The sequence below is a fragment of the Oncorhynchus tshawytscha genome, unplaced genomic scaffold, assembly GCF_018296145.1.
Source record: "Oncorhynchus tshawytscha isolate Ot180627B unplaced genomic scaffold, Otsh_v2.0 Un_contig_7744_pilon_pilon, whole genome shotgun sequence".
Classification (NCBI taxonomy): domain Eukaryota; kingdom Metazoa; phylum Chordata; class Actinopteri; order Salmoniformes; family Salmonidae; genus Oncorhynchus; species Oncorhynchus tshawytscha.
This window is the reverse complement of record NW_024608876.1, coordinates 1-16638: the sequence shown is the minus strand read 5'-3', so window position 1 is coordinate 16638 and position 16638 is coordinate 1. Positions and strand designations below refer to the sequence as shown.

General features: G+C 44.1%; 1 protein-coding gene across 1 annotated transcript; it reads right to left on the bottom strand.

Annotated features, from left to right (window-relative positions):
* Positions 1-797: 797 nt before the first annotated feature.
* On the bottom strand, positions 798-11348 carry galnt7 (UDP-N-acetyl-alpha-D-galactosamine: polypeptide N-acetylgalactosaminyltransferase 7; the record flags this gene model as incomplete). Its single annotated transcript, XM_042313787.1, is given in 10 exon segments — positions 798-2436; positions 2688-2816; positions 2906-3004; positions 4770-4988; positions 5526-5648; positions 5884-6001; positions 6834-7016; positions 7689-7768; positions 7958-8088; positions 11182-11348. Coding segments are annotated over 10 exon segments (1387 nt in total), but the record flags the coding sequence as incomplete, so codon positions are not given.
* Between the last annotated feature and the right edge of the window lie 5290 nt (positions 11349-16638).

Here is a 16638-nt window from a genome sequence, read left to right as displayed (position 1 = left end):
AGCCAAGTCCAGCTCTCCCACATGGTATAAAGGGGTTTGCTGGTATGGGAAATGAAATGTAGTGTTAAGATCAAGGCCTGTCGTGCCATGTCAAGGATCTGTACACTGCCAGTAAGCTGAAAATGTCCCAGTTCTTCCATGGCCTGCATACTCACCAACATTCCGATCATCTCTGCAATGGAGATCTCACACCAGATACTGACTGGTTTTCTGATCAACCGATGCATATCTGTATTCCCAGTCAAGGCCCTAATCTATGGATTACACAATGCATTTATTTCAATTGACTGCTCTTATGAACTGTAAAAGCTTAATTGTTTTTATATTCAGTATAAACTCATGTTTTACCTTCAACTAGGCAGGTCAGTTAACATTTCCAATGACGGGCAGAACATGTTTTTACCATGTCAGCTCAGGAATTCGCTCTTGCAACCTTTCGGTTACTAGGTTACCTGCCGCCTGATCAGACTAGCTCGCTGTAAGGTTGACACCTTTGGTTGTAGACCTTGTGGTTACCAGCTAACAAGTCAATAGGGCACAGATGGTCTGAAGGAAATGCATGTCTCAAATCCACTGCAGTTGGAGTGGTTGACATGGCCAGACAGGGTTGAGGCATTTTCTTTTGGATAGATAACATACAAATGAGACCATGTTTATCTGGGGGATTTAGTGTAAGACCTAAACACAAGGTTGAAGGTTCAAAAGATGAATACAATAGGCTTATCGCAACATAACTGCAATTGAACGTAATAAAAAAGACCCCTAAAAATTGTAATTTCAAGGAAAAGGGGAAAAAGTCATTGGTAAAAAGGTTAAATTTATTGCCATGAGTACAGTTTGAGCCAATATGTTTTTATAAGTTAGATATGTACACCTTCATCCAAGGCTCACTGCATAGCTCTTTTAGAAACAAACCTATTTTACATTATAAAAAATGCATACATATCACATCATACCCCAAAGAAAACACATTTTCTTAATTTTGCTTTGAACAAATTGGTGTCTGATTCTGGTTGCTTTGTCAGTCATTCAACAACATTTACATACCAAGCTGGAAATATATAAAAACACAGACCCTTTCTTTATATAGCCATTTGAAATTCACCAGTTAGAGCCAACATGTTAAATTCAAGCTTTTGGAATTTCACTGTGCCTAAGTCCAACATCATTGAAGTAGTAAGTCCTTCCAAAACATCCAGTGTTCATTCTTGACCATGACTCATGAGTGGACTTATCCATCTAGCCTGGTCCCAGATCTGTTTGTGCTTTCTTGCCAATTAAACACCTATGGGTCATTGTACAAACAGATCTGAGACCAGGTTATAATCCATTGCAGTTTTCAAAAACATAGTATTCTTAAAATCCTAGCTAGTGGGCAGTTTATTACATGACTACTAGAAGTGGTTTTGATTTGTTGAATTCTGCACATTGATTAATGAATCCTCCACCAATGTTTTTTTAAAGTTAGAAAAATTCTCAGACCCCTGAGTAATAGCCCAAAGACCCCAATAAGATGTAAAAACCGAGAGAAGAGAGCAAGAACATGTAAACATCTACAACTGAAAAAATGTCCATTATCCAAGTGTGTGTAGGGAGGAGTATCTTCCGTGGGACATGGTTGAGAGAGCACAGTATCCCCTATATAGTGCATTGCTTTTGACCAGGGCCCTTAGGTATTGGTGTCATTTCAGTTAAACCTACACAATTTCAACTCTAAAAAGCTATTTGGAGACAGCGAAAACAAGCAAAATTGACTCCAGCCATTATCACCTTAACCCTAGTTGTAGCTTCATTCCCCAGTCAATAAGGGACTTCACTTTCTACAAACATGTCATACAGCAATTAGCTGCTATGCACTAGCTCAGCACCGAGATTAAAAATGAGTTAAGTTCCATGTAAAGTCAAAAGTGCAGTGTCATAGCCATCTACAGCAATCTTCTACCTCCGCACTGTTTTAAGACAAAAGCTGCCTCAGATCAATGTGCTCTAGCCAGACAGTCTTTCCACCCGCTCGGAGGCCTGCCAGCTATTGCCGCTTAAACTGCATTTGCCATTTAATGGGGATTGGAATGACTTTAGTAGCCCATTTTAAAATAGTTGGTGTATGTTGACTGCCATACACAATTGACACTCCTGCCCATAGGGCTCTGGAAGTAGTGCACTATATAGGGAAATAGTGTGCCATTTTGGACGTACACAACCTCTCAATGCAGCAGACAGTTGAAGTGCAGTGTTCGATGCCCTATCCTGTAGAGTGAGTTCCAGTAGGAGTAAAATACCCTCTGTGGGGCCGTAGCTTTAAACTGCTACAATATTGTTCATCTCCCACTTTTGTGTGCTTTTGCTGGTGTCACAGTCTGCGATGAAGACCTTGTGGAGGATGTCCGACCGGTCCAGGCACCTCCCCGTGGGGATGTGGGTGAACCTGTGGAGGTCCTGGGAGGGAAACGAAACAGTGAGTTCACTTACACTACATATACCCTCACATATACATGCTAATAAGCCATGTTCAGCAGTACCATCTCAAGCTGTAGCGTGATAGGAAAAAAACTCATAATACTGTATTGGTAACAAGGATGGATTCTCTTTCCAACTGCTTTACCACATCTTATGAAGCAATCATAGATTGAAACAATGGCACCAATCTAAGGAGGTTCTTATATATGAAGTTAGATGCAGCTGCATACCTTGAAGTATCTCCACTCTGTGTTCTCGTTCATGTTACAGTGTGTAACGATCACCGCCGACCCGTCTGGTCCTTTCGTCAAACACTGGTCATACTGCATGAGCTGGTTGGCTTCATTTATCCTGAAAAGCTACAAGGGTGTTTTATCAGTAAATGAGGAATAATGTTTAGGAATAAATAAAGTCTATAATCCCAAATGACACAAAGAGGTTTTCTGACCTGGTTCCCACCCATTCTGTGACAGGGTCCAATCTCCACGTTGCCTCCGTTGGTGTGGCCCATACTGTCAATGCAGTAGCTGGTCTCATATCCACGGACCTGGAACAAAGCAATAATGCTCACTATACATTCCAAATGCACATACATTACATATACACAAATGAGTGGATTTGACTTTCAGCCACACCTGATGCTGACAGGTGTATAAAATCGAGCACATGCAATCTCCATAGCCTCATATTGGCAGTAGAATGGCCTTCCTGAAGAGCTCAGTGACTTTCAACATGGCACCGTCATAGGATGCCACCTTTCCAACAAGTCAGTTAGTCAAATTTCTGCCCTGCTAGAACTTCTCCGGTCAATTGTAAGTACTTTTATTTATATTGATTTTTTGTTGTACTTTTAACCCCTTTTTCTCTCCAATTTTGTGATATCCAATTGGTAGTTTTGTCCCATTGCTACAACTGCCCTACAGGCTCGGTAGAGGTGAAGGTCGAGAGCCATGCGTCCTCCGAAACAAGACCCAGTCAAGCTACAATGCTTCTTGACAAACCGCTGGACCCGGAAGCCAGCCGCACCAATGTGTTGGAGGAAACACTGTCCAGCTGGCGATCAAAGTCAGCTTGCAGGCACACGGCCCGCCACAAGGATTCTTTAGAGCACGATGGGACAAGGAAATCCTGCCGCCCAAACCCACCCCTAACCCGGACGATGCTGGGCCAATTGTGCGCTGCCTCATGGGTCTCCCAGTCACGGCCGGCTGTGACACAGCTTGGGATCGAACCCTGTAGTGACTGCAATGCAGTGCCTTAGGCCACTGCGCCACTCGGGAGGCCAACTAAGTGCTGTTATTGTGAAGTGGAAACGTCTAGGAGCAACAATGCATCAGCAGTGAAAGTGGTAGGCCAAACAAGCTCACAGAACGGGACAGGCAAGTTGCAATGCTATAGAGTTCCAAACTGCCTCTGGAAGTAACGTCAGCACAATAACTGTTCGTCGGGAGCTTCATGAAATGGGTTTCCATGGCCGAGCAGCAACACACAAGTCTAAGATCACCATGCGCAATGCCAAGCGTCGGCTGGAGTGGTATAAAGCTCTCCGCCATTGGACTCTGGAGCAGAGGAAACACGTTTTCTGGAGCCACGAATCAGGCTTCACTATCTGGCAGTCCAACGGACAAATCTAGGTTTGGCAGATGCCAGGAGAACACTACCTGCCTAAATGCATAGTGCCAACTGTCAAGTTTGGTGGAGGAGGTATAATGGTCTGGGACTATTTTTAATGGTTTGGCCTAGGACCCATTAGTCCCAGTAAAGGGAAATCTTAACGCTACAGCATACAACATTCTGGGTGATTTTGTGTTTCCAACTTTGTGGCAACAGTTTTGGGAAGGCCCTTTCCTGTTTCAGCATGCCAATGCGAGGTCCATACAGACATGTTTTGTCAAGATCTATGTGGAAGAACTTCACTGGCCTGCACAGAGCCCTAACCTCAACCCCATCGAACATCTTTGGGATGAATTGGAACTGTAACTGCAAGCCAGGCCTAATCACCCAACCTCACTAATGCTCGTGGCTGAATGGAAGCAAGTCCCCACAGCAACGTTCCAACATCTAGTGAAAAACCTTCCCAGAAGAGTGAGGCTGTTAAAGCAGGGGACAAACTCCACTAAATGGCCATGATGTTGGAATGAGATGTTCAACGAGCAGGTGTCCACATACTTTGGTCATGTAGCAGACAGTAACACACTACTCTTCAAAGATGCATATGTTGATGTTTTAAGTAAGACTACAATTCAGCTTTTAGCTACTATTGTGTAGTATGAATAAACTAAAAATGAAATATGGACAATACTTTAGCCTACCTCTCCCCACTCCACATTTTTGGGAGGCAGTGGATAGTTCATGGGGATGTCATAGGCAATTTCTTCCATGAACCACTTGAAGCTCTTGCAGCGGTGCTCCTCTCTGAACTTCTTGAGCTGGCTGATGTCCCCGTAGGCCAGGGTGAGGGTCTCCGGCCGGCTTGCATAGAAGTAGTCCTTGTAGTCGTCCCACCAAACCTCCACCACACGCACATAGTTCTGGAGCAGGGAGGATCAGAATAAATCACCAATTATTAGTTTCCATGAAGGACAACACCTCTTGAAGGACATCAGTCAGTCCATATGCTACTTCTCATATGGTGTTTTTCCATAAGATTGCTGATGTTTTATGATACAATACAGATGACCGATACATATGGTGATATCTATATAATTAATCCACTACTGACCATTTGATAAACGGCTGTAGGCCTACATGAACTGTGCTTAGCACAATATATATTCAATCTAGTCACACTTGTAGACATTTGAAACTGGCTGAACCATATTAGTTTACAAGGATGAAATCCAAGTAAATAAGCAGATGGTGCCAGGTCAGCTCAAAGGAGCCAAAAAAGCTGCCAGGGATTTGCCAGAGTGGGCTAGCCTGGTCCCAGATCTGTTTGTGTTGTCCTGCCAACTCTTACAGTCATTGTGACAATCACCATAGGAGTTGGAAAGCCATTGAAAGCAGATCTGGGAGCAGGCTAAGAGGGGCAGCCTGGGTGCTTAGTTTGACAGACTTGGCACACTGACCTTAAGTGTGGGCGAGGAGCCAACATGGGCAGGGGGTGGGTTGCCCTGCCAGCCCTGTAGGCGGTAGATATGGCCCACGCGGGAGCACGGCACAAAGAGCAGCTGGCCACCACACTGCCAGATCTGGGATCAGATCGACAAACAAACATGCTGGAGTTACACAGATGGTACATAGAAAGCTGAAAATACAATAGTATACTAGTACAATAGAGATAAGTTGAAATTCAGTTGAAATTCACAATCATTATGCATGATTAGTAACAGTATCAATACAGGACCAAACAATAGTCCAAGTATTTTATTATGATGTGAAATCTTTCATAGATGATTGAGAGCTTTAAGTGATCTTAGTGTTTACCTTATAGGATATCTCAAAGTTCTCCCCTCCCCAGATCTGCAGTCCTGGGTCATAGAGGCCCAGCTCAAAGAAGAAGTCCCTCTCAATGGCAAACAGACCCCCAGCCATGGCAGGAGACCTGAGAAAGGCCCAAAACTACATTACCCACAATCCACAGGAGTCTCATCCAGAGAGAGGGATAAGAGCTAAAATGTAGTAGGGAAGAAGGTGGATACATGATGAAATAGGAGAAACATAAGCATTATGACAAAAAGAGTGAACAAGAACATTGACCCAAAGAGTGCTCCCAAACAATCCTTACTGTCAAATGACCAAATATCATGCTAGCCATCAAAGGTGAAACATTACTGACTTATCTTCTAAAACAATAGAATAACGTGGTAGGATACATGATAGGATACCGAGTTGTGGAGAAGACAGAAGAGATTATTGGTGAGGAAATCACACCAAGAAAAACTGAGAATGAGAATGCAGGACATTAGTGAGGGATTTCAAAGAGTTTAATTTCAAAGACTTAAGCATTGATTTCTAAAGGCACAAGCAGTGGCATCTGTCAAAATTCCTTCCAGGTATCAGAGACTGCTAGCATTCAGGGTTCAGACAAATTGATGCTTTTAAATTGGTCCAGGCCATAGGCGTTTCCTCAAGAGCTTGACATTTGGCACTAGAGCAAGTTAGAGAAATTAATAAACCACATTGAGTGCTACAGTAGGTAATTCATGGGTATTACATATCTTTCTGATTATTGTTACATCTACAGATCACTATATGAGGTAGCACTTGTGTTTCATAGTCAGCATACACTATAGAGAAGTGCCAAGCAGTAGTATGAGCAAGCCAAGGCCAAGCAAATAGTACTGCACATGCAGACAGCATATTGTATACTCTAGTGCATCATTTGTGATGGTTGATGTTGCAAGCAGGGTAGATTTTTAGTGCCGATAAATTACCGATAGGGCTCAGTTTTAGTTAATCTCTTCTCCTTCTCCCTGCTACTGAGGGGCACACGCTTCCAGAGCATGCTCCAGTCCCATGCGCCGCGGGCAAAGCCATCATCGTCCCCTCCCCCTTGTGGGTCAATTTGGAATGTCTGGCCTTCTATGGAGTCTATGAGAGGGACCGTGCACACCGTTCTGGGTAGGGACAGCCGGTGGGGAGATGGAGGGTTTCATGCATCACACACACACACACACACACACACAGGGGGGAAACAAACAATACATCTGGGTTTTAGATGGGCATGGATGGTAGCAGGATGTTTACCGATAAGGCTCGGTCTTATGCTTTCGCTTTGCCTTCTCCCTGCTGGAGAGAGGCACTCTCTTCCACAGCAGGCTCCAGTCCCAGGCTCCCGGGCCAGCCCGTCCTCATCACCACCTTGCTGGGGCTCTATGGTATAATCACTGCCATCTATATAATCTATCAGAGGTACAGTGCATACCGTTCTGGAAACAGGCAATGAGAATACACACACAAGATGTTACAGTATGGCAGGCCACTGCACTAAATGGATAATTACTGATCAATATTTAGCATAGATAAACAGTTTTGCATATTCAGCATGGATGGATACACCCATCTATAAATTTTCAATACAATCATCTGCACATGAATTAGGTTGTATATAAACGTCAATGTATATCACTAGTTATGCTGTGAAATAATACAGAGATGTTTCTGGTGGAGAGGATTAATGACCTGCACCGTTCATCGATGGATCAGAAAATTTTTCATTATTACAGTAGAACAAGTCATCATATATGAAGTAGAAATATTCAAAAATCACAGCTGCAGACCACTCATACCTGTCCTTGGATATGGGGGCCACCAGAGGGGCGTACCAGTTGGCAGCAACTTCACAGTGAGCGTCTAAATAGATAAGAACCTATAGACGACAGGACACACACAGTGGCCAAACACGTCAGACACTGGAGAGAACAGTTGCTTGACAGAGGAGTTGTTACCATTCCATATCTTTCCATCTATATTAGTGACTCCAGATCAATCCATTTATTCCTCTTTGTCTCATCTGTCACACAGTAAGTGTAGAGGTGATGGAGTAGCTGTAACGTACCTGTCCCAGGGTGGCTACATGGGCTCCTATACTCCTAGCCTGGATGAGGCCCTCTCGCTTCTCATTGCGGTGCAGTTTGACCAGGCCGTTCCACTGCTTAATGTATTCTTCTAGTCTCTCCTTCAGGTGCACTGGAGACCGACAGGGACAGTGAGATTAAACCTACTTTTATTTGTCACGTACACAGTTTACCGGGAGGTACAAAAAGTGCAGTGAAACGCTCGTGTGCTAGGCCCCAGAACAATGCAGTACAATACATCAGTAAGACTCAAATCAATAACAAGTAATAGAAGAAGTAGCATTCCTAGTCTGATATGTACACAATAGGATATCCTACAGTGTTAGATCATCATTGTGCTATGAAAAGTATGACTGTGTTTACAAATATAAAGTGGGTAGTGTCTTGGTCGCGCAGATTATATACACTACAATCGTCACTAGAAGTTGATAGCCCAGACACACCGGTAGGATTATCAAACGGTTGCCGGCCGACAGTCTGCCCCTGAACAGAGTGTCAGTTAACCCACTGTTCACACAGCAAAGACCTTGTCAGCCTTGTTAAAATACCTAAACCAAATAAAGTTAAATGTCAGTGTGTTGCTAAGTTTATGGTCTAGATTCCAATTTTAGCTAGCGGTGCTAATGTTGTTATTTTGCAGAAAGCCCTTGTTGATACTAGCCTGAGCTAAATGACAAACAAACAATTAAATTAATTCTCTATAACCCAATACAGCTAGTACCAGCCCATGGACAAAAGTTTAACTAGCTAGCTAATATCCTAGCTCTGTTTTGTTAGCTAGCTAACGTTAGCATATTTGCAAGCTAGTGCAACATACATCTGTTACTGACAGGTGTATAAAATTGACCATAAAGCCATGCAATCTCCACAGACAAAATATTGGCAGTAGAATGGCCTTACTGAAAAGCTCAGTGAATTTCAACATGGCATAATCATAGGATGTCACCTTTCCAACAAGTCAGTTCATCAAATTTCTGCCTTGCTAGAGCTGTCCTGGTCAACTGTAGGTTCTGTTATTGTGAAATGGAAACGTGGAGCAACAGCAGCTCAGCCGCAAAGTGGTAGGCCACAAAGCTCATAGAACGGGACCACAGTGCTGAAGTGAGTAAAAATGGTCTGTCTTCAGTTGCAACACTCACTACTGAGTTCCAAACAGAAATGGTTTGTCGAGATCGTGGTGAAAGAACTTGAATGGCCTGCACAGAGCCCTGACCTCAATCCCATCAAACACCTTTGGGATTAATTGGAATGCCGACTGCAAGCCAGGCCTATTTACCCAACATCAGTGCCCGACTTAACTAATGCTTGTGGCTGAATGGAAGCAAGTCCCTGCAGCAATGTTCCAAGTGGAAAGCCTTCCCAGAAGAGTGGAGGCTGTTATAGCTATTGCAGCAATGTGGGGGGACCAACTCCATATTAATGCCCATGTTTTTGGAATGAGACGTTCAACGAGCAGGTGTCCATATACTTTTGGTAATGTAGTGTAGGTAGCTAAGGACACTGCAGCTAACACAGGCAGCGGTTTCATGGAAACTAATCCATTGTGATTTCCTTGTCAATATTTGCTCCAGTGGTTAGCTAGCTTGCAGGAAATCTTTAGTGTTGTGTGCATTGAGTCTGTGCACTTAGCTAGCTAACATTGCATATGAAGTGTGACTGGCTCATGACATTTAACTGTGGCTGTACGGAGAAAACGCCCTCTTCCCATCTTTGTTGTCACTCCTGTCAGCTCTCCCACGTGGGGTTTGTGCTCTCTGATTGGCTCAAAGTCAAGTTGTTGTCCACTGACGAGAATTGTAATTCTACAAGTAAAAACGGCAGGTTAGTCACTACCGGGTCGGTGCACAGCAGGTACCGCTTTTGTTGTAGTAAGAAAAGGCACGGCCTACCACTGTGATAAGTACCTATCAGCAGCAAGACGGTTTCATGGTTTAACTATAAAGAGATTTCTGTATCAACCCCAAAATACTATTTTATAAACCATAACCTTGAGTTTAATTCCACATCAGAAGTGCAACGACGATGAGCACCTGGCATTGCTATATATTGCTTGCGGTCTGTGAGTCACAACCTTTATAATTACTTGTGTAATGTTTGGCTGTGGCTGCCTGCTGTAGAACAAAATGTGAAACAACTGATGTGAAACCTGAGCAATAACATGGCATCTTTCTCCTTCAAAACCCTGTTTCCAATGGCCAGACTAACTTTACTGGCAATGAAGTGCTTGTGATAGCATGCAGATGGTTTGGAACACTAACAGGCGTTTGGTAATAGCAATCCGTGGCAGGCTGCATGCTTAATGAGATGAATTCTCTGAGCTCTTGATGTTCTCATGAAGTCAGTGTCCATTACCCATCTTTTGGTGTTGTGGTGCCCCCGCTTCAAGGGAATTACTCAGCCAGCTTTTCACAATGGTGGACTAGGCTCTCACAGTTCTACATCTGAATGGTGGACTAGGCTCTCACAGTTCTACATCTGAATGGTGGACTAGTCTCTCACAGTTCTACATCTGAATGGTGGACTAGGCTCTCACAGTACTACAACTGAATGGTGGACTAGGCTCTCACAGTTCTACTGCATGGTGTTCCATTGCTTGGGCAGGGCCTCACAATGCAAGACTAAGGGAGACACTGGGGGTGAAAGGCTGTTCCACTCCAATGCTTTTCATAGCCAGTGATAATTTAGCATGACAATGGCAAAGTGTTGTTGCAGAGCTCTGATTCAATTGCTGGGCGTTTTACTTGGTAATTGGAGTGGGGGTCCCCTGCTTACAGCCAACTGTAGTTATCTACTAGCCTAGCTGAAACAAAGGCAGGGTGCTTTTAACCTTAAACCAAGAATAGACATGTTATGCACTAAGGCTTGTATCTGAGGAAATGTACAAGTACAGCAGTGAAGCACTGATACACTTCAGCAGAGTGATGTCATGAAGCCTTCTAGTCTAACCTGATTGGCTAATTCAAAATGGAACAAACATTTCCATGCAAGTCATTTCACAGACACTCTTATCCAGAGCGACTAGCTAGATGCATTGATCTTGATATTAAGGTAGCTAGGTGGGACAACCACATATCACAGTAAGTACATCAATAAATAGCTGTAAGCAAAGTCAGAGCTTGTAAGGGTGTGAGCGTTAGTTCAAAGACAATATTGGTACAAAGACAAAACCCTGTGTTGTAATTACTTGTACTCAAACCAATGCTACCTTTGTTGCTGAAGTCGTCGATCATGACGATCTCGGCCAGGTATCGTCTGGGCGTTCTCTTGATGACGCTGTGGACTGTCCTCATCAGGGTGGACCAGCCCTCGTTGTGAAACACGATGATGACACTGGACGTCAACAGGTTGTCGTCATAGTGCCAGTACTTACACCTACAGTAGGAGGAGAGGAAGAATTCAAATGGCTGTAGGCATACATACTGTACATGTAGTGGATAACAGGGAATATTTATATAGATTAGGCTATGTTCAGAAGCTGGAAAGAAACATCTTTTGACTAAGTTTCTATAGCATTTCATACATTTAGAAAATACTGCTTTGGAGTGATAGGACTGCACACACACAAAAAAAAAGAGGCCAAAGGCACAACAGATTCCACTATGCAATCTGAAGACATCAGAATAGACACAAGCCCTGGCTAGCTTCACCAGCAATTGCTGCGAGCTAGATCCAGTCTAACACATGATAGCCCTAAGCTCAGCTGCCTAGCTCTTTCTCCTTTGTGTCTACTCAGAGCTCTGGGGGTTGTGAGGCCTCTGTCACAACCCCAATCCCCTCCCCCTCCTCCTCCACAGGCAGACCATCTGTGAGGCAGGAAGGCAGCCCTGCTTTGTGTGGTTTCCTCTGGCAGAGTGTGCTGTGTGTGTGTGTGTGTCCTGGACTCCACTTCCTCATTCTCAGCATACTCACTCACTATAGGTCTCTGCTGCTCTTCTACTGCAAAAACAGCAGTACTCACTACCTCCCATTGCCACATGCCATGCCTACATATAGGCTTCAAGCCAGCCAATTGTCCTACAACTAGCCATCCAACTGCCCTGTTAATACAGCGGAGTGTGTGAGAGAGCGAGAGGCCGGGCCAGACACTGGTGTGGCATACTGGGGGTCTATTTTTAGCCTTGGTTTGAGCCCTTGTCGCTAGCAAAGCAATCTGCCTTGGGGACGACCTGAAAGGAAAATACTGAGCACCGAGGCGTCCAAGGTCACTTGACCCAAGAATTGTGAGCGTTATCAGTGATATGCGGAATTCAGGACGGAGTGAGCAGTAAGAGGTTGGTCAGGTCTGGGCTGAACTGAAAACGGTTTGCAGCACAGCAGATCTAGAGTATCTGGGAGGGGTTGTTAAGGCTTAGAGACTGAACTGAGAACAGTTTATAGAGCATCTCTGGGAGGTTTCATTTATGGTGAATCACACAGGTCTGCCTACCCGTCCTTCCTGTTTAGGATGATTATATATAAAATGTTCTCTTTCTAAGAAACGCCTGGCTGGTTTGTGTGCATTGTGACGTGTGTATGTTTTTAATGTGTTTTGCAATGCAAATGTTAATCCTTGTGTTAGTGTGTGTGTTGCTCCCATCGCATCTCCCCTGCAGTAACATGCGGAACAGCTCCTGTTCTGGCCTGTCCTCCTGGTTCTCACCCACCAACACAGATAAACACCTCAGATTACAGTCCTGTTTGACCAAACCTTTAATATAAGAGCTCACAGCTCCATTAGGGAAAATGTCTTTCAGCCTCCCTAGGCCTGAAAACAGATAAAGATGCCTGGGGATCTTTAAGTTACTCACTTTTACAGGGATGTTTTGGACTGCCACTTTATTATGACCCTGCACAAAAAAGCTTCAACAGTAAATAAAAGGCTAGGAAAGGCCAAAAGAGGGAGGCACTAAAGACAGACAGGTAGCATCTCAAATGGCACCCTATTCCCTATATAGTACACTACTTTTAAAACAGGACCCATAGGGCTCTGGTCAAAAAATGTGTGCACTATATAGGGAATAGGGTGCCACCTAAGAAGTCTCCCTGGAAAGACTTATAGAAAGTTGTGAAGAAAATATTAGAGGGGGATCTTCTACTGAACTGGGATTCAGTGCTCTTACCATCCCCAACCCATCTCCGTGTTTAACAGCGTAACTAATGGCTTATCCTTCAGCTACAGTATGCTGACTTGTGTTTTGAGTTGAGGCGTCATGAGTTCAAAGGGCAGGGGGGAAAGCATTAGTCATATCAGCTTCTTGTAAACACCGTGCAGTAGTCTACACATGGGGTAAGCTCTATGGCTGTATTCAAATCTACTGCATTTGAGAACAATTTTGAAGTTGCTGCACTTCATTTCATGAATATTCACCAGGACTATGGGTAATTTGCTCTGACAGTGTGGAGTGTTTTCTGGAAGGAAAAGAAAAGTCCAACAGGGATCCATTGCAGAACAGCGGTTAGCCTAGATGAGTTTCCACGAAAGCCTCGCTCATTCCCATCTGAAACGACACAAATAGAAGCATATCCAGTGATGGTCTTGGACCTGATGTTAATTAACTCAAGGGAGCGGACACACTTGATATGGCTTGGGTTGCTGCTGTTGTGTGAGAGGGAAGGTCTGTTCCAGAGACTTTAGTTCTCAGCATGACAACACACTGAACGACACTAACTCTTGGTAAAAGGTCATGAATTTTTCTCCACATGGCATTACATTTGCAAAACTTCCATACGGATTTTGCAAGCATTTCGCCAACTCATCTCGTGGACAGACGACGTAAACATAAATGACGCAAATTTAGCTAAGATTACTAGCCAACATATCAGTCAGGATGCAGACTGGAGGCTTGAAGAGTGATCGTTGTGTGTGGAAACATTCATCACAGTTCTCTCTGTGCCGAGCTCTATGGAGGGAAGACAAGAGCAACACTAATGAATAACACCGGTGCCTTAACTCAGTCTGTGGAGGTTACTTGTCGCTCTAAGGGCTCCATGTGAGTTTCAGTACGTGTGTGTGTGCGCGCCTGACAAATAGCATAGGAAGGAGAGAGCTAAAACAAGTGTATGCTCGTGTGTGTAGAGGGAAAGAGGGTCCTGTGCTGAGCGAAGGTCAGCCATCTTCCTGCCTATAAAACACCGCCGCAGCCTTGAAGTGAAGCACCTCGCAGAAATCTTAAATGGAGACTGTTTCACCACATTTCTGCTGACAGGATCCCTCCAGGCTAGGCAGGTCTAACGCAGTGACCCTCCCAGAGAAATACTAATGTATGACAGATCGCTACTAACCTACCTCTCAACCACACACACACGAAGCCTGGAACACGTAGGCCACAGCCAAGTCACATGTAAAAAACCACACGCATCCTAAATAAACAGGCCTATGATCTGTCAACAGAAAAGTAATGAAAATCACAGCACTAAAAACAATTAAGTGATTAAAGTCGTGATTTAAGGAGGAGGCTAAGGGTGTAACGTCAATGTTTTCATAAGGCTTAGACAAATTCTAGAAGTGAATAACTTTTAACAGTGTTGTAATAGTGTCATGTGTGGATACATTCAGATTTTGCAGAAACACGATATGAACTGTTCAGCAAGGAAAAGACTGAGCGCTTAACCGGTTTACTATTTATACCAGGCTGACAACTAGTCCCATCTGTAGACCTACGGCTCTGTCTTGGGACTAGTCTAATTGATACAGGCTCGCGCTTCAGAGAGTTGTTTTTGTTTACTCACACAGCACCTAGAGGAGAGCAGCTGAGCCAGAGCTGTGGTGAAAATACTGAACATCCTTGGCTTCTTCCCAACGTGTTATGGGACTGGGGCCAAGCATGCACATATAGGCAACACAACTCAGCCCCTCTGCAGAGAGTGAGAATGTCTAACGTTATCTGCCATGAATCTCAAAAGAGTTACTTCCACTGAATTGCAGTCTTACCCAATGTCCTGAACAGGGCTAAATTAAGTGTAATGGACAAGGCTGCTCAATAGTGACTGCATTGGGCCATCTTGTGGCCAAACCCGGAACTACAGATCCTGTGTTGAGACGATTCACATCCTGATTGCACAACTAAAGTACAACCAATCCACCTCAGCCACCTGGGTTCTCTGTAATCAAAACACAGATTAAGCTAAATAAATATTGACAAATGATCGGGACCTATTAAAAGGGTATTACTATTTACATTTTTATGTAACCTTTACTTAACTAGGCAAGTCAGTTAAGAACAAATTCTTATTTACAATGGCTACCTACACCGGCCAAACCTGGACGACGCTGGGCCAATTGTGCGTCGCCCTATCGGACTACCTACTACGGCCGGTTGTGATACAGCCTGGATTCGACCCAGACCGTCTGTAGTGACGCCTCTAGCAGAGATGCAGTGCCTTAGACCGCTGCGCCACTCGGGAGCCCCCCTAATGGAGTGAGTGACACCTTTGCCTACATCTGCTGTGCACTGATCCACAGAAAGGCGTGAATAGCAGTGTGCCAATCAGGACCATCTTTGTATATAGCAGCTCAAGCCACAACAAGTGATGCACTTTGTCAGTAACTGGTTAGTCCACATGAGTTCTATTTTCCTAACACGGTGCAGTTCATATGGCTGTCAACCTCAAACTGATGGAATAATGTACAGCTGCCCATATATCATTGATGGTTTACATATGTAGACCAACTAGGAAATGCAGTCTAGACATGCAGTCTAATATCAACAGTTAGGTCTGGGACAGTGATGTAGTGGTTAATGCCATTTCACAAAGAGAAAGTTGCAAAGAGACATTCACCCTCCACTCCACCCCTGGTCTGGGTGCAGCAACAGTCTCACACCTACTACAGTTAATGTAATCAGTCGACAGTATGGTTGTCCTACATTCCTAGGAAGCACCAAACCCCCCAAAAATGGGGCCCAGCCACAATCACTCATCATGTTCTTTAGTCTATCATCCATTATCTCCCATACTGACTAGGCCATAGTAAAGTCCACGTGGGGTGTCAGCAGCCCAGCCACATAACCTAAAGCCTGTACTGTAGCGTCCAACCTGTCTCATGCTGACTGTTCAAAGGTGCCCTTTGTGTTCCCACTGGGCCCCGTGGCCAGATGAAAGGCTGGAGAAATACACCTTTGCCTGTTTGTTCTCCACCCAGTATTAGTCCATTGTGAGTTAATCAGTTACAGTGTGTGTGGCCCAGTGTGCACACAGACAAAACGATGAGGTGACACCATTCATTCGTATGTGAAGACTCAATAGCGCATTGAAGACTCAATTGAAATCTTTTAAGACGGCGTCTCATGAAGACATAATCTGAAACATTTGAGCTACTCCAGGAAGTGACGCTGCTCCCTCTCATCGAGTAACTCAAGTTGAAGACCGACCGGGGTACTGCAGGCTGCCATTAGCAACTAAATCACCCTTATACTTGTGTGTGCGATCAAAAAAATTATAAATTGTTCAAGGACATACATTTGGTGTATTAGAAGCAAATTACTGGTACCATGGTCTTCCAAAAATATTTTTACACAAAAATGGCATTTTTTCCACATTCACTATATTGGGGTATTAAGTTCTGTTAACAAATGCCTCCGTACCACTGTTGCCTTGAACTTCCATGGCTTCAATGAGAGGGGGCAGTTGATCCCCCTGGTTTGGCCTTATATAATTTTAAAGAAGACTAAAGATCATATTTAGT